Genomic DNA, 26,566 nt, shown 5'->3' with positions numbered 1-26,566 from the left:
ATTGAATCTGTCTTGTTTTTCCTCCCGACTACCTACTTCATTCTCCCTCTTTTTCACAAGTGCCACCCGTGTTGCCATTGCACCGTTATTCCTTGAATTTGTTTTTATTGTTCGAAGTTTCGATGTGGTCAGTCGCGGATCCTAGCGAGTCATTTATACTTATTTGGCAGCCGGAGTGTGTTGTATCTGAAAGAAGAGAGGAGAACATATTGCTACAAAGTATATTATACTTACCATCGATCTTTAGCCGTCCGTGTTCCTGTTCAGCACGGTATGTATTTGACTATCGTAACGATTGTGATCAATGTGGTTATTTGAAAAATAAAACTCGATTTACTCCTCGTAGGCATCATGCAATAGCCGGACAAAGAAGAAGAAGAATGGTTAGAACTGAGTACTTTTTCCTTTTCTTCGTCTGAACTACATAGTGAAAATGTGGCAGAAACAAGTTTTGGTGCTATCAAACGAAAAAAACAGGGACTAAAATCTCAAAACCATTATTCTCCAAATCGAGGAATAATTTATTTCACAGAACAGAACAGCAACTCCAGCGCCGTGTTCGTCAACTTCAAATTTTAGAAAAGAGAGAAATAATATTGACCATACATATTTTACCCCAAGAACACCTGAACAGCAGAACATTCCAATTTTAGAAACTAATCAATCAACTAAAAGAGATTGTAATTTATTGAGTATCAGTGAAGAAACTAGGTGGGAAAATATGTTAGGAAAAATCGTACGGAAATTAGAAAACTTGGAGGTAAAAATTGATTGTATTGTAGACAACGTATGCATCGACAGGAAAACCCAGCGGCGCGTAAGATTTGAATATCAGCAAATTAGCTCAGTGCAGAAGATGAAGGAATTTGACGAAAAACTTGCGGATATGACATATTTATATCGCACAATAGATTGGCTGAAGACCATCATTACAGAACAAGACATAGAAAACAGAATGCATGATGCATTAGATATTCTAATAGACAGGGATTTTTTTAGCACGTGCACCTGGAGTGGTAAAGGGAAATTAGAAAAAAAACACGCATTTGGAGAGTTTCACAACATTTTAAAAATGTTTCAACTATTTGCTGGTAATAATTTTAAAATTCCTACAGAAGAATTTGTCAAAAAATTTATTCAAAAAAACTTTCGCACGGCACGGATAGAGCAAAAGCACAAGGTATAAGAAAAACAAGTTGCCACAAAAGACGAATTCATTGGAAATTATTGATATAATCCTGACTTTTATCTAAGTAATACGTTGTTTTTTTATTATGCGAACCGTACCGTATGGCATTGCGCGTTTATTTTCGGGTTCTTAGAATAAAAGACCAAACTGAATTAAATATTAAGACATTTATTTGACGCACGTTTCTCATTCTTTTCTGAACTAATTAGATCATGTGGAAACATAAGAAATTTATTTGTTTTACGTAATAACCTCCTAAATTTATCAAATAAGCGAATGTAACAAAGGAGTGAAATAAAATTCGTTACCTAAATCTATAAGCACTAATTTGCACATAACATCTTCAATACATCACTTAAATTCGATGACAAATCTATAGCATTAGCTTTAAAGTTGTATATTACACTTGACGGAACTGGTTCCGAAAATGTATTCGCCGTTTTTGTAAATTCATATGCCTTAGTTGTAACGCAATCCAATATTTCAAATGTTGTTACATATTTGAATATTTTTAGATTTTTAGTTAAAAACCAACAATTATTATGACTTTGTCTTAGCATAAAATTTTTGTTTATGTGCAGTACTACTTCCTGTTTAGTTATTTTTGTAAAAGGATATGTTTGCTCAGAACGTTTTGTAGCAATTTCAATTTCCTGTAATTCTATCACACGGTTAACTACTTGTGCTAATGGGTTTGGGCCACTTCTTACCAAATTTTTCATGGAAAACAACTTGTTTTCAAAAGGATAAGTGGAAATTTTGGGAAGAGGTCCATGATTTTTTACATCAGTTACAACGTGGAGAAGATTATGCACATTGCTTGTAACATGATTTTCGTGGTAAACGGTTGCAAATTGTGCAACAAACTTTTCTAATAAAATCCCGGCATATAACCAGTGTTTTTCAAATTTCGAAGAAGATAGTAATATGACGGCGACATAAAATAACTTGAAGTGTTCAAAACCTTGTTTACTTATGTAACGACTAAGTATTGGAATACTTGCGTGACGTAAAAAGCTTCCAAACTCTGAAGCTTTCCAAAAGGGCAAATATTTCAATGAACGTAGTTTCCTGTTTATATCGCTGGGAAATATAATTTTAAGTAACAGCGCTGATACCTGTGATTGTTGTTCTGGTGACCATTTTGGAAAAGGCTTGAGGGCGCCAGTGACAAAACCCTGTATCAATTTACGAAATACACCTATATCTATAAGATGAAGTAGATCAGCGATAATGAAACCAACAATAAGATCAAAGTCATTCAAATAAAATAGTGGAGATGTGCGTTTCACGCGTTCTTTGTACACACCGCCTTTTAGTTCCTTGTCAGTGCGAGGTTCACCTTGAACACTTTTATAAACAACCTTTCGTGCGCTTTTAATAAAAGTGCCTAGACTCTTACATTTTATGCATCCGTGCACTGCATTATGATACGCAACTCCTGTAAAAGTTAAAGTAAAAGGTACGGATTAGTTTATTTTGATAGAACATTTCAATCAAACCATTATACCTTTTAAAAACGAGCGCGCAGGTGTATCAGCAATTATTGCACGTAACTGAATATCGATCATTTTTCCATTAATAATGGTTCCTTGGTCTGATAGATGGTTTAGTTCGTCCACCAATTGACGAAGATAGCCCTCAGCATTTTCTGGCTTTGATGCTCCACAAAAAATGGCTACCACCAACACTGGCATTGGATCAAAATCCGGCAACGTCATTAAAATCGGCCACAATTGTGTTGGTCCGCTGTTATGTAACGGCAATCCGTCCATGGAAAGATTGATATTAATTAGGCTCGTTGCGGGTGTAGCTTGGCTGAAATAGTTGTTTTGTATAAAAACATGTATGACATTTAACATGTAATTGTTTTATCCACTCACCAAAAATATTGTTTTAGGGTTTTCTCGACTCCACGATACCATAATTGTCCACCAGCCACATTTTCTATTTGATTGCCAATAAGAATAGGAGTTTTCAAAAACGTTCTGGCGTCTTTAGGCAGGTTGAAATCCGTTTTATGACTAAGCAATTTTAACAGTTTGGTTAAAGTTGTTAGCGGAACTTTGCATGAAAGAGCCCATAGTCTAAGAAGTGTTTCAAATGGTTTTTGGAAGTCATTTTCGCTTTCTTCTTCGGTATCACTCTCCGCATCAGTATTAGTTGACGGAATAGATTCCACGTCTTCATCATCTTCCAAAAGTTGAGTATCACTATCAATGCCTTCTGGCATGCCAAAGTCTTCTTCAATCGAAGTAGGAACAACTGAAGAGCCAGCTGAAAAAAAATGTTTACATAATGTTAAAAAAATTCACTTAACTCTAGTACAACAACAAAAAACCTACGTGAGGGATCCATCAATGCTTGCATTTCACGTTCAAAATTGGTTTGGTTGACTCGGCGAATTTTAGCGAATTACCCCGATTTTCTCAATTTCTTTGAGTACATATCGCCTTCGAAGCTTGTGTTAGCTTGAAATAAGCCTGAAACTTCGATGAAATAGTTGATTTGTACGACCAAAACAAAAATAAACGCCAAATAAATATTCACTACAGTATTGATTGCACCAAACAAAACACTGAAAATGGCTGATGTACAACCACTCACTACCGTTGAAGAAAAAACAACTCGTAAAAGGAGTAAGAAGCTACCGGCGACAAGTTGAAACTCGTATGGAAGCAACACGCTCAGGACGGGGAACCGGGCAGACAAAGCGAAACCAGGTGAAGGGAGCTTCCAAACCAATGACGTTGGTACTGCGTCCATACAAACAACACGGAATTTGACAGATCTCCATACATTTTCCTGCTCGATTGTTGCGTGGGTAATGACAGAAGAAAAGACGTCTTTCGGCGGTCTATCGGGTAACCAAAAGACCGCCGAAAGACGACTTAATAACACCATTTTAGACCGGTATGGAACCCACGTGCGATGTTTTTTTTTGGTTCTATGTAAAACGATGATATTGAAAGTAAACAGTGTTGCCAAACAATTAAAAAAAAACCGCTGTTTCTGTTCTTGAAGGCCTGTTCTCGCTCGGCTGTTCTTGATCGGCAACGCTGTTTTTCGATCTGTTTCTTTGCGCTTTTTTCTTTGACGTCATCGCAAGACGCTACACACTGTGTGCGCCATTTGCATTAGATATTTCTAGATTGCTGGTTGCTGCGAGATATTATGGAATTATCAGACTGCTTGTAGATTGGTGTCGAACCTGCCATTTTTCGTGAAGTTGTTCATTTCTCCGGCGTTGGTGTTACCGTAGCAAAAGACGATGCCCAATCTCAGATTGCGCATATATTTATCTGTCAAACGGGTCGATTTGATATATTTATCTGTCAAAAAATGTTTAAATATCTCGGACATACAATCTTGAAAATTTATGCGCAATCTTGGAAAATTTATGCGCAATGCGCAAACAGTGGTTAACAAATCCTATCGGATATTTTAGTTAAACTGGAAAATATACAGGAGGAGCAAAAACGACAATCAGAAATGATGAACAACAAATTTGCTGCTATGGATCGACAAATTAAGTTAATACGATCAGAATTCAACATCGTGACTGATAAGCTGATTCCACGATCTGGATTTGTACATACAACACTTGCATAAAATGAAAACGATGAAAATTCTGATCCTTTCCAATGACGCAAATCTTGAAATGAGCGGAATTTTCGATGAATCTCTGCTGGCAATGGTATGTTCATCAACATTCCAGATAATTGTGCAAGTGTAGAAGGAGAAAGTCTTTTATTAAATCCAAATTTACCTTCAATCAAGCCTATCAAAAGTCGTTTTGTTACGCCTAAGTCAATTAAATACTGATCACTAACAATTTCAAAGTTCAAAGTTATTTAATAACAGTAATGGCGAATCAATTTTATGATGATCGCCGTACATTTGTTTCCGAAAGGCTTCATCCGTTCGTTCTGATGCGTTGCAATCGAGGAATGTAACCTTTCCTTGCAGTTTGATCCCTTCGGTGGTGCATTTTAAACAGCCTGCGAACGAATCAAAGTTGGCAAGTCCTGTAAATTATAATTTTTTTAATTAATATTTAATGATAAATGTTTTAAACAGTATTTGTTTTTTTTTACCTTTGATAAAGGCTCGAGCTGGTGAATGGGCAATTATAGCACGTATTTTAAAGTTCACCCTCCTACCGTCGACTTTTACTCCATTTTTCATTAAAAGATTTGAGTCTTCGACAAACGGTTTAAGAAAATGCTCAATACTAGCGGGTTTTGTAGTTCCACAATAAATTGAAACAACCATAACTGGAATTTTTGGTTTGTCATGGACGTTAATTAATATAGGCCAGAACTGTAGGTTATTACTTTTGAATAAGGGTTAATCATCTATATCGCACCGAACCCAGAGGAGTGTGTAACAGGCTACCGGTCGAGCAGGTAGGGCTCACGGTGCGGCTCGTGCGCGCGGCCCTATACTGCATTGTATTGTGTTTTGTATTATTTAATACGAGTAATAAATGCTAAAAATAGTTCAAACATAAAAGCTATTTTTAGAATGCATGAGACGTTTACCGTCTGCTAAACGAAGCCTGTTTAGATTCCTCCTAGGTTAAGAGACTTATGCCGTGTAGAACCCTTGTCTTGTCATTGTACACTGCGTTAGTTATTTAAGTTTTAGTTTTAATTCAGTGATAAGGCCGCTTGTTTGGCCAATCACTTAATACAATAAACAACAACAACAACAACAACCCGTTTGGTGGTTGTTTAGATGATTTGAAGCACTTGGGATTCTGGTAACCTACGATAACATTTACGCGGATACGCGGATTCGGAGATACACGGTTTTCTAAATTTTACAGATTACATGTCAAATCGATACAATTTGCTTCGGTAAAAAGTTGGGTAAAAACTGCATTTTTGCTAACAAATTGAAACCGCTTATAAGCCAGAAATGGGGCCCTTTCCGCTGTAAGTTCGTAGGTTGAAATTTCAACCTGTCAGCTGTTTGCATTGTATAGCAGTTTTCGAGCAGCTATCTAAGTGAGTATAATATGCAGGTGGGCTTATCCTAAGGTGTATGAATTTAGAAGGCTGATTTTTATCCCTTCTGCTTCTGAATGAAGATTTTAAGAGTGTTTTGAGTATTCGTCAAGCTTCCAGAAAGCTTGTTTGAACAAAAAATTTCACCCATCCTGTCAAAAAGTGATATTCCTATATGGTTATAAAAACATGCTATGAGACCACCTGGACTACATACACTTTGATTGAATGGGATGGCACCTTGGGATGAATGCCCAAGTAGAAATTGTCAGGCGAAATGTGGGCAAAACAGGGGGGGAAGGGTAAAAATCTGCTCGATCCGTGTGGAAGAGCATCAAATGTATGGTGGTGTGTGTAAACGTCAAGAGTTGCGGGTGCATTTTCAAATCAAAACAAACTGGTGTTGGAAACGGATGAAAGTGATTTCTTTTGCTTCGAACTTAAAGTTGCTTTTTTTATTTGTTTTGCATAAAACCAAGTGAAAATGGATACGTCCAAACGTTTGAAGAAAAGTGGAGTGGCGAGCAAGCGTGCCAAAGCAATTTGGGAGCGCTTTGAAAAGGAATGGGAAGAGGAAAATCTTCCGGGAACAAGCAGCGGTGTCGATCAACAAGGTAAGTTATGTTTGTGTTAAAACAATGAAATATGAAAAACGCAAGCAGAGCAATAATTTGTTATTTAATATTATTACACATTACAGCTTCATCATACGGGAATGTGCAGCCGGATGCCGTGGAAGTTGCCGATATACCCATGGAATCAGAAGCAGCGGATTACGTTTCTGATGACGATGAAGACGCTGATTGCTCGGTGTTGGAAGACGATTGGAGTGAAGGCGAATTGGAGGACGAAGTCAATGAGGATGAGTATTTTGATGCTGATGAAGCCCCCGAAGGCAATGCTTATGCTAGCAGGCTTAGGATATGGGCTTTAACTCATAAAATAACGCATTCTGCATTGAGTGATTTGCTGGTGTTGACTCGTGAAACTACAAATATTTCTCTACCTAGGTGTGCAAAGACGTTACTGAAGACTCCGAAACAGGTGGAGAGACATTTTACGGCCGTTGGAGAAGGGCAGCTTTGGTACCAAGGAATACAAAGCACTCTCCAACAATATTATCGGTAAGAATAATATGACTGTTTGGAATGAACATGTGGTAATTTTTGGTTTACTTTTTCGTTCTAGATCTGTACCACCAGTCATCAGATTGATAGAAGCTAATATCGCGGTAGATGGACTTCCGATGCATAATAGTGGACCAACGCAGCTATGGCCTATATTAATGCACATAGTTAATCTACCAGCACTGCCAATCATGGTGCTGGGTGTATTTTGTGGTGCGACAAAACCGAGCTGTTTGGAAGGGTTTCTCCGGCCTTTAGTGGATGATATCAACCGCGTACTGGTGCAAGGCATTGATGTTAACGGAATTATCATCGACTTTCGCCTGAAAGCTATTGTCGCAGATACACCAGCTCGTGCGTTCATCAAAGGTAAGAATGATACAATAAGAAACTTGAGAATTTTCAAAGAGAAGTATAGAGTAACAGCAAATTTATTATATATTTTTAGGAGTAACGTATCCTCCTGGGCTGGAAGCATGTATAAAGTGCAAAATAGTTGGCAGCCATGACGGAACCAAAACAATATATGAAGGAACAGCTGAAGTTCGGACCGACAAAGAATTTAGAAACGGAGACTACGTGAAACACCAAAAATATTACACGCCATTATTAGATATAGATGAAGTAGACATCGTAACACAAACAACGATAGCCGATGACCTTCACTTGTTCGCACTAGGAATAGAAAAAAATTACTTAAAGGTTTTACAACTGGTGCTTTACACCCTTTTCCGAAGTGGTCAAAACAGGAGCAGTTAGAAATTTCAAATATTTTAGTCAGGATCGAATACCCGTCAGAGATACATCGTAAGCCTAGGGCATTAAAATATTTAGGATTTTGGAAGGGGTCCGAATTGTCAGCATTTTTATATCACGTTAGCATACCTTTGTTAAAAAACAGAATATCAGATCTAGCCTATGAGCACCATAAACTTTTTTTCATTGCGGTAAATTTATTCTCATCAAGATTATTTGAACAATATTGGAAATATGCTGGTCAGTTGCTCGAACAATTTGTATTAGAATATAGCACAGTTTATAGTCGAACACATTTAACAATTAACGTTCATAATTTACTACATGTAGCAGCAGATGTTGAAAATTTCGGGCCTCTTCCATTTTTATCAACTTATCGTATTGAGGACAAGTTAGGCTTTATGAAAAACTTAGCTAGAACAGGACATAGAACTTTAAACCAGATAGTGTGTAGATTAATAGAACTAACACAATTAGAGGCAGCAGATGCAAGGAAAAAGGATGATACAGTGTATCCATCACTAAAGGTAAAAAAAAGATGAGGTAATTTTGTTGGTCAAACCAAAATTTATGTTAAGAAAGGGCAATAGAAATGGATGGTTTTTAACACAGGAGGATCAGATAGTAAGGTATTGTACTGCAGAAAAGTCATCAGGATCATATTTTATAGAAGGACGATTCTTAAAAGAGAAACAACTAACTTTTAGCCAACCATGTAGCTCGGCGATAATTTATAACTTTACAGCTAGGGTAGAAGATTTATCACAGGAAATAGTCAGGGTAGAATTAAAAGAAATTAAATGCAAGCTAGTGGCAGTTAGTTTAGATCAGGGTAATACATTTTATTTCAGTCCTCTTTTACATACACTTGAAAGTTAGATCATAATTAAAATATGTAAGCTGTTAGGTTTAGAATAGGTAGTTAAGGTTTAAGTTTAGGTAAATATTTTTATTAGTTTATTTTTTTATTAGTTTTGTATTAAAATGAGTAGAATAAAGTTGCCGAGTATGCCCGGGATAAGGCAAAATGCAAGGAGGAAATGCCTTAAGAACTAGAACAGATTGTGGGTATTTCATATATAATTTTTACCCATTAAATTCATACACGTTTACTCCTACATAGTTCATATCACAACTTGAATCACAGCTAATATTCCAACTGTATAAATGCCTAAATCATTAATTCAATAAAACACTTATATATATACTTAACTTATACATATATACATAATTCTTTTCTATAATTCTTTTTTTACGTTTCACCGTATGTCGCAACCCTTTCACTAAACTTCGTGCTTTTCCGTGATTTAGCTTATCAACTAGAAAAGTCTTCACTGTTTCGTGTGAAACCGTAGCTGTGTCATCTATAAAGCTAGTGCCTCCTACGAATTTAAATAAACTTATAATATAGACGTATTTTTCTAATGGAATCTTGGCTTCCGGAAACCCAACACCTGTCCAACTAAACTTGGAAAAAAAATCGCGATCGAATAACAAATCTAGTGTTATCGATAGTCTTTCTTGGACATTGTCGGTCCCTTTTAATGCACTTAACAAAAGGCAAATCGTCTTTGCCATGTATAAACTTTCATGTTTCAATTTTCTCTCCATTTCTTCTAACATGTCAAGAGTTTCCATTTTTTTGATTAGCGGATTCCTTTCTGAATTTGAGTCTTTGTTGCAGAGATTGTCTAAAACTAAGTTCGTCACAAATTGTGTGTGACAAGCTACTTTGGACAGAATGTTCAACTGTTTTTCAATACGATCCAACTGTGTTAAATTTTCAGTTGGATTGAGTTTTCTGTTGGGCTCAGGAAGGGACACAGAACAAGATCGTGGTGGTAAGGTAGGAGGATGCGATGCACTTTCGGTGTTAACCGGGACTTTTGGAAGAAACGTGATATTCTGAACTGGACTAGAATTTGGCATCATTAAGGAAGAGGATCGTGGTGGTATGGTGGGCGAGTTTAATTTGAAAGTATTATTCGGATCGGAAGCGGGAGTGCTTATGGCTCGAAAGGAAATGGATTGCACCGGAAAGCTTTGCGTGGACAAGGATGTGGTTCGAGGGGGTGCGATGGGAAAAGGAATTGGTGAGGCTATGTTCGTTTTTAAGATTAATTGAGGATTTGGTCGGGGCAATGAGGAGGATCGTGGTGGCACGGCAGGAGGTAGGGAATTTTGATGATTCTGGGATGGATAAGTAGGGCACTTTTCATTTTTCAGTTGAGCTGATCCGGTTGAAATTGCTGCTTCAAGTTTTTTGCTCGACGGTTTGACTGGGATGGTGTCGCCTAGTTTTTCCTCAACATTATTGTTGAAATCCATTTTCCTAAAAGCATATGCAAATGTATTACTTTTATTAGCTCCCTAACGCTTCTCAAGCAAAACCGCGGGATAGTCAAGCTGTAACGCGGTGAGCTGTTCAATCAAAGGGTTTGCGTTCAATTCACCGTAAGTACACCAATTTACACAATACTAACCTGAATAATATGTCTCCTTCTCTCATTCACAGTACAACAAGCGAAGAAAGTAACAGATATACTGCAAGTAGGCGGTGGCGCGGCAGAGATGATGTTGAGGCACAAGCTTGTGTGAATTGAACGAACAGAATGTTTACAATCCACACATAACCCAACTTTTTGCCTGTTTTCAAGCCATCAGAACGAACTGACAGCGAGTCTCAATGTGTGCGTGTCATCGTGTTCATTTGCGCTTGTGTGCGTGCAATCTGGACCCCCCGTTAAGCTGAAATCGGTTGTGTGTCATTAGAAAAATGAAAAAAACTGCTCGATTTTTCTACTTGGGTGTAAACACCACCTTGTTGTGCCATTTTTCGAGCAGGTACTCGAATCTAATTCTAGCTTTGAGGTTAGAATAATCTAGACTGAAAATTGCAGGCTAGGTTTGTGTGCAGTTTTGTATGCAGTGTTTACATGATTTCAGCCTCCAACTGTCAAACTCCATACAAAAAACTGACTAGAATCGTGAAGGGCCCCAATATTTTTTTCAATCAAAAATGTGCTGTAACTCCAACACCCCAACCGGCCTTGCCGCTTGTTTTGAGAGGATGCTTATGTCTTTTTCTTTTCTTTCGAATGTTTTATTACAATTGTGTACAGTTAAATTTTTTTGCATGTTGTGTAACAATATTTTGAAATTAACACTGAAATCATCTCTTTTAAAATGATACCAACCACTACAGGCAAAGAAATAAAATTGGTTAACCGATCCCAAATAGCACGCTCGTACTTTATAGCTGATTTAGGGCTGTTTAACGAAAAATCGTTCCGATGTCGTACTTTGTGGCTGATTAAGAGATAGACGGTACTTTACGGAACTATGGAGCTTTTTAACAGGCACATGGTACTCTTTGGAACTTTGTGGCTGATTAGCACTATGTGTAGGGTTAATGATGGAACTTGAAGGCTTGTTAAGAAAGGGTACTGAACTTGGTGGAACTTTATAGCTTTTTAATGCATGACATCGGTACAAGGTGGCTCTTGTTAAAGTGTCAAAGACGGACGCCGGCAATAATCTCATTGCTGCTGAACAAGTTAGATTCGTCAATTGAAGAATGAATATTGAGTGAAGTGATTGTGAATTATCAGTAAATTGTGTAAAATTTTGTGTAATTCATCAATACAAAGGATTTAAAAATATACATATCCCAAGTGCCACAAATCCACCAAACGACCACTAAACGACTCAAGTTCTCTACCTAAACGGAATATAGAAAGACTTCGTTTAGCAGACGGCAAACGACTCATGCATTCTAAAACTACCCAAAAAGCTGGTGACGCTCTCTGTTGGTGGGATACCTAAACCAGTTGAGCTTCATCGCTTGGAGGAGAGCTTTCTCATTTCCTCTGTACTGTTGTATGGTTTCGCATTGAAGTTATGCATCGCTGGAACTAGAACGGCGATATAATTGTTTAAATACTAAACTCCAATGGACCACCCATCCAAACCATCAGCACTGAAGCAAGTGAGATTTGAGTAATGGTCGTTGGTGTTGATACCCACGTATCTGACCACACGACCATTTATATAGATTTTTGCTCGGAAAGTTAGAAGGCTATATAGGTCATGATAAGATGAAACTTGCAGAAACACATTGCAAGAAAAGGATAGCAATATAATTATCAGTTTTAATACGCCATCTATTGATCAAACCAATGAAGCTGTGGAGCTTTCATTTTTTTTTCTATGGATATTCAATTTTCCAGTCGTTTAAGCTTAATTTGTGGCGCTTGGGATGTGTTTAAACGAAACAAATCTTGTTGATGAGCTAAATGAGCTGCTTAAGCAATTCTGGCTATTTGGGTTAACACACTCATTCATACTTTTGTCATAGTGTTACTGCCGAATAGGAATGGGTGTTTTGGAGCACACCAATGGTACCCACGGCTCCAGAGCCGAATCCACACCAACAGCTCTGGAGTAGTGATGGGTAATCCGGAGAGGAGTCATGGATAAACTCCGACTCCGGTGCGCAAAATATGACTCCGACTCCGGATCACAACCGGATTGAACTCCGGATCACTCCAGATCACTCCGGATCACTCCTGATCACTCCGGATCACTCCGGATCACTTCGGACCACTCCGGATCAGTCCGGATCAGACCGGATCAGTCCGGATCAGACTGGATCAGTCTGGATCAGTCCGGATCACTCCAGATCACTCCGGATCAATCTGGATTACTCCGGATCAGTTCAAATGAGTCCGGATCAGTCCGGATCAGTCTGGATCACTCTGGATCACTTTGGATCAGTCCGGATCAGTCCGAATGAGTCTGGATCAGTCCGAATGAGTCTGAATGAGTCCGAATGAGTCTGGATGAGTCTGAATGAGTCTGGATTAGTCTAGATGAGTCCAGATGGGTCGTGAAGTTTACCGAGCCGAACCGAATAGTTGTGTTCGATAAACATGTGTGCGTATCAGGTAGCAGCATTTGTACTGCTTACCTGCCGTATGCCGCTGTGATACCGAGCGAAACGCATAGACAACGCGTCTAGAGGGCATGTGTAGCCGTGTAACTTTTCTGTCTCTTTTGCCTTGTTCTTGCCTTTAGATCCTGATGAGTGAAGCATGCATACCTTTCGGGTACGTTCGGGGTATAAACTCCGTCCCTCTCATGTTAATGATAAAGTTAGAATCGTATGCCATCGGCTCTGCATTCGGGCGTGGGCAGGCCCGTGGACGTGTTCGTAGACATTCAGACTCATTCGAACTGATCCGGACTAATTCGGACTGATCCAGACTAGTGTTGGCCGTTCCGGTTCGAACGTAGTAAAAAAGTTCCGTTCTTTATGTAGGCCGTTCCGTTCCGATCCTTTATACAAAATCGTTCCGTTCCGTTCATTCCGTTCCATTACGTTTAATCCGTTCATTCCGTTCCGTTCCGTTTATTTCGTTCTTTCCGTTCATTCCGTTCATTCCGTTCCGTTCAATTCGTTCTTTCCGTTCACTCCGTTCCGTTCCGATCTTTGCCGCTTCAATATTGTTAGCAAGGTGCTAACGTTCGTGCGTTCCGTTCTTTGAAAAAACCGGCTTTGTCCGGCTGTTGCTTGCTGCATGCAAAATAACTGTTCACTCTTTCTCGTACACAGTATATGTTGCCTGTGCACTCTCCCATGCTCACAGGAATATTCATCGCACTTCGTCGCGTATCGTTTATAAAAATCGTGATAAGCGAAACCAAAAATGGTGTTGCATTTGGTATTATCGTGCAATTTGTAACATCTATTATAGTTTTTGTTATAATTTAGCTTGTCTTAACTAGACAAATGACTATTATAAAATTAAAATCTGTACTCTTATGGCAGAAAGCGTTGGAAAAGATATATTATAATATGCGAGTATGAACAACGAAAAATAAAATGTAATTATTTTTTATGCCACGATATCCACTTGATCTTGGCACTCGGCATGATTCCAATATTTGGTCATTCGATTAGAATCATTCTGTTCCATTCGACAACCATTTGAGTGCCGTGATCTTGTAAACGATTTATGTGAAAAAAAAACTGTTTTAAATAGTAAGTGAAATTCAAATAATTAGTCAATCTCGTGATACAATCGTCAACTCGTACCACTCAATAACATCGGCATGGGTAAAAGCCTCGAATGGATCGTGCCCCCATACGTTGTGCTTTAGGTGCGCTGTGCCCCCATACGCTATGGGCATTTAATAAGTTACTGATAGCCAAGCCTATTAGTGGTACAGGAAGGCTTTGACCGAAAATGGTCGTCGCATCTAAAAAGTTTAAAAATTGCTAGATAATAAATGCATGCTTTATAATAGCACAGCTGGTACAGCTGGTAGCTTACTGGGCATAGGTTGAACCCATTTAGATTTGGTGTCAGATATGATTTCAGATTGAAGAAACGCCTTTTCATATCCTGTAACAAGTAGCAAAATTCCCCCCCCCCCCTCCGGATGACAGTTTGGCTTCTAAGCTCTGGGTCGGTTCTTTTGCACCTCAGGTTCACGTTCCGTTCCTTTATTAAAACGAAATTCCCAATACTAATCCAGACTGATCCGGACTCATTTGAACTGATCCGGAGTAATCCAGATTGATCCGGAGTGATCTGGAGTGATCCGGACTGATCCGGGGTGATCCGGAGTGATCCGGAGTGATCCAGAGTGACTGATCCGGACTCGGATTTGATGAGTCCGGAGGTTTGCTCGTTCGCATTATTATGAATCTATAAGACAGTTTTCATTCAAATCTTACAACAAATTCAAAAGATATACTCTTTTAATCACGAAAAACATCATTCTTCCATACAAATTGTATGGCCTACCCGGGTAGGCGGTTGTACGATTACGTAAAGTTTTTTGGTCGAACACAAGACGGGTAAAAGAAAGCTGAACGATAATCCACCTATAAAAAATGGAAGTGTTGAGTAAAACTATTTCAAAGTTTTATTGCCAAACTTTTCTCTACATAACTCAACCGTGCTGTAAATATAAAGAAGTCGTCTTTCAATAGCAACATAGTGGTTTTTGTTTAGGAGAGGATATAAACTGTCCAGCTTGTTTAATTCTTCCAAAGTTTCACTTAGTGCTCCTCCAGAAAATATTAGTAACCTCTCCCAAGTTGTGCGTCGGATACTACAATGAAAGGAAATAAATGTAAGTTTCAATAGTTTTTTTCAAATTTATACCTCATTGGAGAAATTTTTGCACAACTGATACCTACTAACAACATTGATATAAAGGTGCAAGTATATCTATATGATCAACAAATGGATTACCAAACCCTTTTCCATTGTCCAGCAATAAAACCCGATTTTCGCGCGTTTCGTAATGATGTCTATCACCATTTTGTATTAGAAAATCAAATATGGCTGCATCTATTAGATCTAAAAGAACATCAAAATTCAGTTTTTTGCTGATGAGCGCACAGTAGTTGTCATTTTTTTCCCATTCAGCCTTCAATTGCTCTTTGTACGTGCGCTGCCACGGGGATCTATACTTGATAATTTTCCCCGGAATGGTGAATAGAACAGCTCCTTCAAGCGTTCCATTTTGCTGATCATCACATACAATTTCATCGCTTTTACAAAAATGACAAACACCATACACGCACTGAAGATTATTAACCACTTGAAGAAACAGGAAAGATAAGAACATTTAAATGATAAAGCATTACGTATATAAATATTCATATTATACCTGGCATTGTTTGTTGCAGCTCGGCATCTGCATATTTAATACTATCGCGCAAAGAAATTCGGCGTCCAGCTACTATCGGTGTGTATCGAAGATTAAGAATGGCTGCAAGATGAAAGCTAACTATTTCCGAGTTATGTCTGTCTTTTCCTGAGTATACAGAGCCATTCATAATTTCGTCACGCGAATACCAACTTGGCTTAAAAAGTACTAATTGCGAGTTGGTAAGCTCCAATACCAGCTTTAATTGCGTTCCTCTTCGAGAATTTTTCATGCTATGGATAGAATCCGTCGTCAATGCATTTATAACTGCTCCGATTAGTTTATCCGTGGATGGGAAAACTACATTTGCATTTGGCCACTGGCAGAGGATAGAGAATTGATGTATGTATAAGGATAAATAAAATATAAAATAATTAATTAATTATATATATATATATATATATATATATATATATATATATATATATATATATATATATATATATATATATATATATATATATATATATATATATATATATATATATATATATATATATATATATATATATATATATATATATATATATATATATATATATATATATATATATATATATATATATATATATATATATATATATATATATATATATATATATATATATATATATACAGCCGGTCCCCGAGATACACGGTACCTCTTATACGCGGATTCGGAGATACGCGGTTTTCTAAATTTGACAATTCTTTGAGCAAATTGTACTGATTTCACACATCAATTGCAAATTGCCATATAATTTCCGTTTTGATCGAATGTTAAAAACTATTTTAAAAGGTTTAAAACAGGTATATTCAGTCAGAATAATATCAAATAATTCATAAAGTGACTAAAACCACCCCTTACTTGCAAAATTACACGAAAATTAGTGATATTTTAGCTGGAAATCACGAGATTCGACTTACGCGGAAATTCGAGATACGCGGTATTTTGCGGCCGTTTTCGGTCCCCATTAACCGTGTATATATGTATTAACATATATCCCCATTAACATATATATATGTATATAATATATAATATATATAATATATAAAATAAATATATATACATATATATATATACATATATACTGATAAAATTTCAGAATGTAAGTAAGTATACCGAGTTTGCGATCTTCCATACGCTGCTCGAATTATATGTTTTAGGAAAAAAACAACTAAGTAGCTTCTGTTTGATGGCGATGTACTTGGGATTTTTGTTCCGGAAAACTGGTTTCAATATCTTCGATTTAACGACGATTGCCTTGTGTACTGAAAGGAGACTGTTTGAAGTCGTATTCTTGGAAAAAGAGTTTCCTTTGGTGACCTGCTTCGATAATGCATGATGTTCTGCCAAACTGAAATCACTTTTTGACACAGTCGATTGTAGATCATTGAACAAATATATATTGAGACTATAATAGATTACAAATGATAGACACAACAATAAAACGAGGTTGTAAAAACTAAAATTTGTCATCTGATTTTCATTGAATGATTGTAATTCCTATTCCAGATGCTAAACCTTGTGTTCTCTGTAGTTATGTTTTTGTGTTTACCAACAATTCTGCATTGACACCAAGGTGGATTAAAAATATCAGGTGGTGGATTAGGGCCTTTGGGGGGTCGCCATAGTTGAGGGACTTTACGTCATTTTTGAACCGTTAACCATTGGTTTCCGCACACAAAGCTTAGCAAATAGAACAGATTTCTTTGTTATTATGTGTATTTTTGTGTGTCTATTGGTTTTATCGAAAAAATTAGATATATTAACAAAAGATTTGATGATTTGTTTATGTACGAAATTTAAAATCATGTGAGTAAGAGTTCTAATCTCGCGTAAATTGTCCATGCGGCTCGTCGATAATAAGGAATCAATGTGGAAATTGAAAAAATAATGGTTTTCTTAATTTTTATCTCCAAAAATGTCGAAAACACAATGAATTATGGAATAAATTCACGGAATAAAACAAAATAACACACTTTAATCCATGTTTTAATGTTTAATAAGAACTCGCAAAGTCCAAAATATATTTTTAAAGAATATTTAATCGAAAAAATTGGGTAGATAAATTTAATGAACAAATTTAATAAATGTAAACAAAGTTTGAATCCTGGGGACCTTACGTCAAGTGACGAATTGTCAAAATGCACTAGAGTCCACCACCTGATATTTTTAAATCCACCTTGATTGACACTGATTCTAAACGACAGCTTAAACATATAAGACGGCGCTCTGGCACAAATAGAACACGACATCCGATTCGAACAAACCCATATACAGGCGGTCCCCGAGATACACGGTTAATGGGGACCGAAAACGGCCGCAAAATACCGCGTATCTCGAATTTCCGCGTAAGTCGAATCTCGTGATTTCCAGCTAAAATATCACTAATTTTCGTGTAATTTTGCAAGTAAGGGGTGGTTTTAGTCACTTTATGAATTATTTGATATTATTCTGACTGAATATAACTGTTTTAAACCTTTTAAAATAGTTTTTAACATTCGATCAAAACGGAAATTATATGGCAATTTGCAATTGATGTGTCAAATCAGTACAATTTGCTCAAAGAATTGTCAAATTTAGAAAACCGCGTATCTCCGAATCCGCGTGTAAGAGGTACCGTGTATCTCGGGGACCGCCTGTACAGGTATTCCCCGATATACAGTTATTATCCAATATACGCTATCGTACGGGGCCGAGCGCAATAGCGTATCTCGAGTTTTCGCGTATAGCGGATTCCTATGGAAAAATAGTTTACACTACCGGTTCGAGGGTTAAAATATATCGCCACAGAGTTTTGTATTAAAGTTTTTGGTAAAAGTAAGGCTCAGCCCTCTACGTTACGCTAGCGTTACGCGTAACGCCTGTTAATCACAAACCCAAGCAACATTTTTGAACGTTTGTTTTAACCGACGTGGATGAGCAAATTAATAGATAATCATGTCTTATTATTGTTTACTTTTATATGATAATTAGAAAAGCTTTGTTGATAATTAGAAAAGTTGTCACAACTTCAAGAATTATAATTTTAACAATCTTATAAATAAAAGATGTAAATAATAAAAAAAATGATTATTTTTTTATTTACCCAGTTATTGATAACGTAGTATAATGGAATACTTACAAGTATTTATTAACTTCATTAACCTCATTTTGAAAAGAGCCCTTACATACTTACAAGTATTTATTAACTTCATTAACCTCATTTTAAAAAGAGCCCTTGCATCTAAAGTAACTTTTATTTAAAATGGCCAGAAACATAGATTGAAAAGGTAATAGTTATATTTCATATATATCATTTCATTAAAAATATTTTAATATTTTATATTTTCTAATCATAGAAAATGTAACTCCAATTGAAAGCTTTTGGGGTGTTCATGAGCTTCCTTCTTTCAGACTTTTTTTCATTAATCATAATGCAACAATGAAAAATATTAAACCTGTTATTTAATTGTTATTTAAAAATTAAATCTCCTTGAAATCGGTTCATCTTACAGCAATTAACTTTTTTTCATCTCAATTTAAAGTATTTTTTATTCAAATAATGAACACTGGTCAGTCGCCTGGATGACAAAACTGTAATAAAAATGCTGCTTGGGAATATTTTAAGGGATGTTACGCTTCTCCAATGTAACGTAGAGGGCTGAGCCTTACTTTTCCTAGTTTTTTTGTTGTAAAACAGGTATCTCTTGCACAAATTTAATACAAAATGTATTAAAAACATTAAGGAAATTCAAAAAGAGCATAAAATAACCGCCCTTAGGGCAGTGGCAACGCTCATCTGATGCGATTTTATCGGACGAGATTTATTTGGGATTTGACAGATAACGTCGGACGACGAAATCGCACGTCCGACGTTATCTGTCAAATCCCATATAAATCTCGTCCGATAAAATCGCATCCGATGAGCGTTGCCACCGCCCTTAGCGGTGAGATAGGGGTAAATTAAGTCCGATTTGTTTGACTGGGATATGGATGTGCTTTGTCAGACACAAACAAACAGACAAGACAAGCATCGGTTCCACCATGTCAGGCAGCGCTTTACCCGGCGCTCTAGCAGCAATCGAACACGACATCGAACATGAAAAATGTATGGGATTTGACATGTTCGATTTGTTGGATATCAAATCGAACATGTCAAATCCCATATATTTTTCATGTTCGATGTCGTGTTCGATTAATGCTAGAGCGCTGCCTTAGCAGCATTTGAACACGACGTGGAACATGAAAAATATATGGGATTTGACATGTTCGATTTTGTGGTGCGTAACTTGTTGTAACATATAGCGCGTGGCCAGGGAGGTGACAAAATGTTAAAAAATATTTAAACTTTGTCAAAATTGCTTGTCAACTGCAAAAATGAGCTTTTCTCGTGTCAGCACCAACAAACATTGATAAGAACGACAAAAAGCTCCAACATTTGAATATCATCGATATTTTGTTTAAGAAGTGCGAAATAAGTACATAACTCAATTAGAATCATGCATCATAGCATTTTAATCATTGCAATGGGTCAGAACTGCGCCAAATAGTTATTTGTTTACGCTTTTTCGCGTTTGGCACTTTTTTTCAATTTTTGTCTACTTTATTTCCTTGCTGCTTCAGGTTACAAAATTTTGACAAAAGCTCAAAAAAGTGACAACAGCTCATGTTTTGATAAATTTGTCAGCATTTTGTCACTCTCATGGCCTTTCGCCTATACACGATCTGGTTTCTGAGCATTTTGTATGTGTGCGCTCTAGCAAGGAGCGGAATCATGCCAAGCTCTTACAACACATACAACCGGTTTGATATCCAACAAATCGAACATGTCAAATGCCATACATTTTTCATGTTCGATGTCGTGTTCGATTGCTGCTAGAGCGCCTCGTCAGTTGATGACTGTCAAACGCTTCGAAGCTACCGTTTAATGTGTTTCTTTTTTTCTTAAAATTTCATGCAAAACTTTTAAAAGAGCTATCAATAATGGTTGTTATGTTTTAAAAAATAATTATAACATGCAATTTACAGGTTTGAAACGTGTTAATATTAATGCAATGTGTATGTACTGTATGTGTTTTGGCATGGACGTTTGTTTACATTTTTAAATTTTAAATTTGAGTGATTTTTATAACATTATTGATGTGAGTTATAAGGAAATTATTTGTTGAATCTTTCCCCTGTAGATGGAAGTTCATTTGAGCTATGAAAATGCTTCATTTTCAAAATGAAAAGATAGGCGTATTGCTGTGCATCATGACAGGTCTTTAAAACATCGAACAGCTGACAGAGCACCTATCCAACAGAGTCGTGTCTGTTTGTCTCGTTCGATTGGTGCCAGAGCGGCGCCTTAAATGTTACCTTATGTTAATTTGCTCCACCTAGTGATATCAAAACATCTTGATTAGAACAAGTCTTCATTAATATGGTTTGTTTACCGTACGAACAAGTGTAGCTAAACCAATATCGTATGAATTTAAGAAAAAATGGGAAAAAATATCAACCTGAATCGTAACCACTACCTAGTTCTTGGGCTCTTGTGTGGCTTTCTCTTTAGTTTTTATTCACCGCAAGAAACTACGGAATTTGGAGCAGAATGTCCTGACGTGACTGAAAGTTCGGAAAATGCATTTGTGCTATTACGCGACGGTGAATTTGAGCCGCAACTGAATTTGGAACAGAAACCCATGATGGCTAAGAAGGTGGTTAAAAACATCATTCGTCCGCGATATTATTATTCCGAACTTGGTATTAGAGAGAAACTCTTCGTAGGTGTGCTGACTACGTCGGAAAATGTGGAAACTATTGCCACTGCGATAAACCGAACTGCTGCACATCTAGTGGATAAAATTAAGTTCTTCATTCACGCTGATAATGTCAAGTCTTCGTTTAACTTGAAAAATATCGTAGGATTTACTGATACTCGTGAACATCTACGTCCATTCCATATGCTCAAGTACCTTGCAGACAATTACCTAGATGAATACGACTTCTTTTTGCTGCTCACAGATACAACATATGTAAATGCTCGTATGGTACGGCGACAACTGCAACACCTTAGCGTTACTCTGGACGTTTACATCGGTACTAATATCGGTTATGTTACGGATCAAGATGAAAACATCAACGAATCTAACCAAAATCAGTACTGCGATTTGAACGCGGGGATTATATTGAGCAGCGGTCTTATACGGAAAGTCAGGGCAAATTTGGATTGGTGTGTACGGAACGCAGTTTCAAATTATCACAGCGTCAACATAGGAAAGTGTGTAAAATATTCGGCTAAAATTAAAACCTGTCATCAATCGTGGCAAGGTGTCGATATTACGAGTTATAACATTGCAGGTTACAAAATCTATCGCGACTTCCATTTGATTGCAGAACAAGAAGCGTTTAACAAGGCAGCCATGGTATACCCTATCACCTCCATGGACGACTTCTATCTGCTGCATGCATACTATTCACGCGTCCATTTGAAACAAAATACAATCGTGAAGCGACTGTTGCAAAATGATGCAATGCAACTATCCAATAGAACGCTGTCTAACGACATTCTCGAAGTTCGATGGCCGCTAGGGGTTCCAAAATCGAACCCCCCAGAATCACGACACGACGTTGTTCCATGGGTAACTCTCAATACAACGCACTCATTTATGTGGCAATCTGAAGTGAACGTAAAGCGTCTATCAGCAATCGATGAGGAAGACATCCGTAATGTGTTGAATAAAACTATTTTACATGCTATTCGAACCCATCCGGATGCAGAGTTTCGAGGAATACACACAGCTTACAAACGTTTTGATACCGTGCGAGGGATGGATTATCGGCTATTGCTTAATTTCTATGACAGAAAACGTAGGACAATGGTGCAAAAGAGTTTTGAAGTGATTAAACCTATTAGCTTGATAGAAATAATCCCATCCCCATATGTGACTGAAAGTACTCGTGTAGCTTTACTTTTACCCGTATTTGAGAGTCAAATCCTAGAAGCGGAGCAGTTTATGGAACTCTACGAAAAAACTTGCATGGAAAGCCAGGATAATACTTTTCTCATGCTCATATTCTTTTATCGTGCGGAAACCCCTAGTAAAGGAGATCAAGATGTATTTCTTCCTCTAAAAAATATTGCTTTAGCCCTCACAGAGAAACATAAACAGGATGGATCAAGGGTTGCATGGGTATCAATCCGTTTGCCAATAGATGAAAGTATTACATTCAACAATAGCAATCGTTACTCGAGCTCACTCAATGTTCCACAAACGCTTATGAATTTTGTCGCTGTTGATTTGGCGCTGCGTAAGATTGGATTGGAAAGTTTGGTCATTGTTTGCACCAATTCTGCATCATTTCGTCCTGATTTTCTAAACCGTGTCCGAATGAATACGATTCAAGGTTTTCAAATATTTAGTCCTATTGGGTTCATGATGTATCCTTGTGAGTGGACTGGTTTATGCAAACTCTGCGAGAACTGTGATGTAGGTCAGAGCAGTGGTTATTTTGATCATGATAATTATGATGTTGTTTCATTCTACAGCAATGATTACGTACTTGCTCGTAAAAAACTCGAAGCATTGCTCCCAATTGTTCGAAATGATAAGGATATTCTAAATTTTATTTCAACTATCTCTTCTCACTATAGCAACCCTACGATTTCAAACATAGCTGATCTTTTCACTCAAAGTAACAATAAGATGCACGTCTTAAGAGCTATTGAACCAAATCTTCGTTTTGGGCGAAGTGTAATTAATTCTTTATCAAAAGATCATTCTGGTAAACAAATTTCAGAATTCCGATGCTCCAAACAAAAGGAGAAAAATAAGTGTATAAAAGTTGCATCAAAAAAGCAAATCGGAGAAGTGTTTGTGCAATACAGTAAACAGTTCGGAAGCCATGAATTTGTTTAGAGACACCATTTTTCTGAAATCAGAAAAGTAGATAGCCTACTCGAAATGGGACCAATATTTCACTCATGTGTTTGTATAATTAATTTTGCAGAATAGGTGTAGAGTTGTCTTAACCTCTTTCCAATTTTGTTACCGTTCGTTATACACGCGTAAAGGCCATCAAAGATATATTATCATATTATGCTTCTTTGTTAAAGGGAATGGATTGAGAAGTGTCAGGAACCGAGAGGAAACAGGCATGGTTGTAAGAAAGATCAAGGCTGATGAATAAAAATTGATAGACAAATATGTCGTAAGTATTAATGTAGATGTTTCAATTTATCTTTTATTGAAGGGGTCTCCAAATTTTTCAGTTCGCGGGCCGCATTGCTTCACAATCCACGTTGTTGAGGGCCATTTTGATGCTACCTTTAAAATGAGTGGAAGTTCAAATCTCGCTTTAATAAGAACATATTAACAAAATGTATCAAATTTCTGCAGCTTTATTTTCATTGAATCTTGATTTTCGCTTTGATTTTGATTTTAATTTAGTTAGAGAAGTAAAAAAAATTTTTTTGATTGATTAGTCAGAAAAGACAGCTATTTAATTTAACCTTTACCCAGTCATCGCGGGCCGCAAGCGTCCCGAGGGCCGTAGTTTGGAGACACGGTGAAATTTCTGAACCATGGCAAGCCAATAGCCGGCATCGCGAATAAATGAACTCTTTTTAACAGTCAGTTGAAGTTCATTTTGGTTTAACTGAGTTCATTTGTTGTTCATTCCTGTTAAAATAAACGATCGTCAAAACAGTTAACAACTGCTCGATATCGCATATAGGCACACACGGGGAAAAATCGAGCAGTATAATTAAACGCCTGTTAATTTGTATCGCATCCCAATTGACATTTTAGAGCACGAATAACCGGGAATTCGAGCAAATTCTCTTAAACTGGAGCCTTAAACTTCCCTTAAACTGCACCAGTTTAAGGGAATTCAGAAAAAGTCCTTTAAAATCAACTGTGATGCTGCTTTTTCATTACTTTCTTCTACATTCGCTCGGAAATTATGTTTCCTATCGTTTTAGTTGGCCATGTTCCCATTTTATACTTTACAAAATCATTTTTTTATAAAAAAAACGTCACACAAAATGAGCTTTTGTTTTTCATCAACAAACCATAGCTATGAATGAAAAATGACCTCGACGGCATCAGCCATCGATAGAAGTGTAAACCTCGAATTTTACTAATTTGAACTAAACGTTGAACTTATAAAAGGCACAAAATCGGAAGGCAGAAGAATTAACAGAAGGCTGAAGGTGTTGTCAGTACAACGATCCGTAAACGAATGATCTTTATTTTGACATTCAGATTATCGCACAGTTGTCACGGTGATGGTCATATTCTGATCCGGCATATTGAGCACTATGGTCTTATCAGGGGTCAAATCTCCAGGATATTACAGCTCGGCTATCCTGACAAACAAATTGACCTCAATTTGAGCGGCTTTACTGTATAAATCTTCAATACTTAATGAACAGAGCTGGCATGAGAATAACTCACATACTTTCAATCACAACTGCTTTTCTGACCAACATCTCCTCCGGAAGTCTTGCTGAAGTTTACGGAAGTTACAGCCAAGCATAAGGACGATGATGATATCGAAAGGTGTTGATCCTGAATGATGTCGTCATATGATGCGTAATGTTGGGTCAATTTCAAGGTGGGTGTCAATTTCAATCACAGCTGCTTTTCTGACCAACATCTCCTCCGGAAGTCTTGCTGAAGTTTACGGAAGTTACAGCCAAGCATAAGGACAATGTCGATCAGGATGAACCTGAATACTGAACGACACCACGATGATTGTTGTTCAACAGTTCAGTAGGCTACAACTGATGCCACAGCACTCGAACATGACGCGGCGGTAGAGGGTGGTAGCGGGGTCAATCCATAAAGTGGCGGAAGGCAATACACACGATGAATCGGAGGCGATGACAACACGGCATGCGGTGCACATGCAATAACAGAAGTGATGCGCGAAGCTTTTCCAGTATTCCAAGTATGAGCGATGATGAAAGAATAGCCAGCGGCCGTATTCATACTAAATGGCGGCGTCGTCATTGTCGCGCAACATGAACAAGATGGCGGCCACACAAAATGCAAATGCTGGATGGCTGGTGTCTATGCGGTTGCAGGGATCGAGATCGTTGCGGGTGGTGAATCTGGCCATCTACCCATGAGGCAAATCGTGCCTAATCATCGAATTTGCTGCCTATACCGGCAAGCACACACAGAAGCTTCTCGTTTTTGCGCATCGCAATGGCAGATGGTAGCGTCGTCTCACACACAAACACACAAACTCTTTGATACACAATCTTGTGCCGTGCTGGATTGGACAGAAAAGCAGGTGCAGGCGATAAGACGTATCCCACTTCTGAGATGTAAAACCTCGGATTTTACTAATTTGAACTAAACTTTGAACTTATAAAAGGCACAAAATCGGAAGGCAGAAGAATTAACGGAAGGCTGAAGGTGTTGTCAGTACAACGATCCGTAAACGAATGATCTTTATTTTGACATTCAGATTATCGCACAGTTGTCACGGTGATGGTCATATTCTGATCCGGCATATTGAGCACTATGGTCTTATCAGGGGTCAAATCTCCAGGATATTACAGAAGAAAGCTTAATTTACGAACACACCAAATCTTAGCGCTTCCAACACAATTGATCACACACAAATCCACAATTTCCGGCGTATCGAGTAGTAATCAAGCAGATATGGTAAAACAATTTCGAGCAAATGTCACTTGGGATGTCACTTGGGCCCGCTGTGCAAAGCGACCCCGCTGCGCAAATTCGAGCAGTTTCCTGCGCAGGAAATGTACCAAAGCCTGCGCTGGCCAGCGCAGATT

General features: G+C 37.6%; 5 protein-coding genes and 1 long non-coding RNA gene across 7 annotated transcripts in view; 2 read left to right on the top strand and 4 right to left on the bottom strand.

Moving 5' to 3' along the window:
* Nucleotides 1-1,399: 1,399 nt before the first annotated feature.
* On the bottom strand, nt 1,400-6,280 carry LOC120947766 (uncharacterized). Its single transcript, XM_049606678.1, has 4 exons — nt 3,535-6,280; nt 3,073-3,466; nt 2,700-3,007; nt 1,400-2,630 (listed from the first exon to the last, which is right to left on the bottom strand). The coding sequence occupies exons 1-4, from the start codon at nt 3,557-3,559 to the stop codon at nt 1,513-1,515; spliced, it is 1,845 nt and encodes a 614-aa protein (XP_049462635.1). The 5' UTR covers nt 3,560-6,280; the 3' UTR covers nt 1,400-1,512.
* Nucleotides 6,281-6,481: 201 nt separating this feature from the next.
* On the top strand, nt 6,482-9,144 carry LOC120957282 (uncharacterized). The gene is made up of 4 exons (XM_049606925.1): nt 6,482-6,815; nt 6,902-7,325; nt 7,390-7,697; nt 7,777-9,144. The coding sequence occupies exons 1-4, from the start codon at nt 6,686-6,688 to the stop codon at nt 8,085-8,087; spliced, it is 1,173 nt and encodes a 390-aa protein (XP_049462882.1). The 5' UTR covers nt 6,482-6,685; the 3' UTR covers nt 8,088-9,144.
* On the bottom strand, nt 8,902-14,875 carry LOC120955622 (uncharacterized). The gene is made up of 2 exons (XM_040376665.2): nt 10,568-14,875; nt 8,902-10,416 (listed from the first exon to the last, which is right to left on the bottom strand). Exons 1-2 carry the CDS (start codon nt 10,591-10,593, stop codon nt 9,264-9,266), a joined length of 1,179 nt encoding a protein of 392 aa, XP_040232599.2. The 5' UTR covers nt 10,594-14,875; the 3' UTR covers nt 8,902-9,263.
* Nucleotides 14,876-14,994: 119 nt separating this feature from the next.
* The window catches only part of LOC120956315 (glycosaminoglycan xylosylkinase homolog), an 18,853-nt gene continuing 7,281 nt past the window's right edge, over nt 14,995-26,566 (bottom strand). The window contains exons 1-4 of one of the 2 annotated variants that reach the window (XM_040377700.2): nt 16,912-17,362; nt 15,771-16,128; nt 15,295-15,700; nt 14,995-15,206 (exon numbers count right to left, since the gene is read on the bottom strand). In XM_040377700.2, the coding sequence (XP_040233634.1) occupies nt 15,005-15,206; nt 15,295-15,700; nt 15,771-16,128; nt 16,912-17,268 (1,323 nt within the window). In that variant the 5' untranslated portion in view covers nt 17,269-17,362 and the 3' untranslated portion in view covers nt 14,995-15,004. Of the gene's footprint in view, nt 15,207-15,294; nt 15,701-15,770; nt 16,129-16,911; nt 17,363-26,566 lie in introns of those variants that run through there. The other variant, XM_049606867.1, reaches the window with a different exon arrangement.
* On the top strand, nt 21,168-23,978 carry LOC120953671 (chondroitin sulfate synthase 2). Its single transcript, XM_040373830.2, has one exon. It carries the CDS (start codon nt 21,258-21,260, stop codon nt 23,673-23,675), a length of 2,418 nt encoding a protein of 805 aa, XP_040229764.2. The 5' UTR covers nt 21,168-21,257; the 3' UTR covers nt 23,676-23,978.
* LOC125906802 (uncharacterized) overlaps nt 24,954-26,566 on the bottom strand; it is a 3,947-nt gene continuing 2,334 nt past the window's right edge. Inside the window, exons 1-2 of the long non-coding RNA XR_007452153.1 lie at nt 25,219-26,566; nt 24,954-25,162 (exon numbers count right to left, since the gene is read on the bottom strand). The exon at nt 25,219-26,566 is cut by the window's right edge and continues 2,334 nt beyond it. This is a non-coding gene — a long non-coding RNA (uncharacterized LOC125906802). The remainder of the gene's footprint in view (nt 25,163-25,218) is intronic.

This window comes from Anopheles coluzzii, chromosome X (genome assembly GCF_943734685.1).
Source record: "Anopheles coluzzii chromosome X, AcolN3, whole genome shotgun sequence".
Classification (NCBI taxonomy): Eukaryota; Metazoa; Arthropoda; class Insecta; order Diptera; family Culicidae; genus Anopheles; species Anopheles coluzzii.
The sequence above is the reverse complement of the archived record's forward strand: the minus strand, read 5'-3'. Positions and strand labels throughout refer to the sequence as shown.

Bases quoted from the DNA above. Each gene is read 5' to 3' on its own strand.
- LOC120947766 (XM_049606678.1), bottom strand. From the start codon at position 3,559: ATGCAAGCATTGATGGATCCCTCAC. The intron at 3,008-3,072 runs GTGAGTGGATAA...CAACTATTTCAG, and splicing joins ACCCTAAAACAATATTTTTG to CCAAGCTACACCCGCAACGA. The intron at 2,631-2,699 runs GTATAATGGTTT...TAACTTTTACAG, and splicing joins TGCGCGCTCGTTTTTAAAAG to GAGTTGCGTATCATAATGCA.
- LOC120955622 (XM_040376665.2), bottom strand. From the start codon at position 10,593: ATGAGAGAAGGAGACATATTATTCAG. The intron at 10,417-10,567 runs GTTAGTATTGTG...ATATGCTTTTAG, and splicing joins GAAGGAGACATATTATTCAG to GAAAATGGATTTCAACAATA.
- LOC120953671 (XM_040373830.2), top strand. From the start codon at position 21,258: ATGGGAAAAAATATCAACCTGAATCGTAACCACTACCTAGTTCTTGGG.
- LOC120957282 (XM_049606925.1), top strand. From the start codon at position 6,686: ATGGATACGTCCAAACGTTTGAAGAAAAGTGGAGTGGCGAGCAAGCGT. The intron at 6,816-6,901 runs GTAAGTTATGTT...TACACATTACAG, and splicing joins CAGCGGTGTCGATCAACAAG to CTTCATCATACGGGAATGTG. The intron at 7,698-7,776 runs GTAAGAATGATA...ATATATTTTTAG, and splicing joins AGCTCGTGCGTTCATCAAAG to GAGTAACGTATCCTCCTGGG.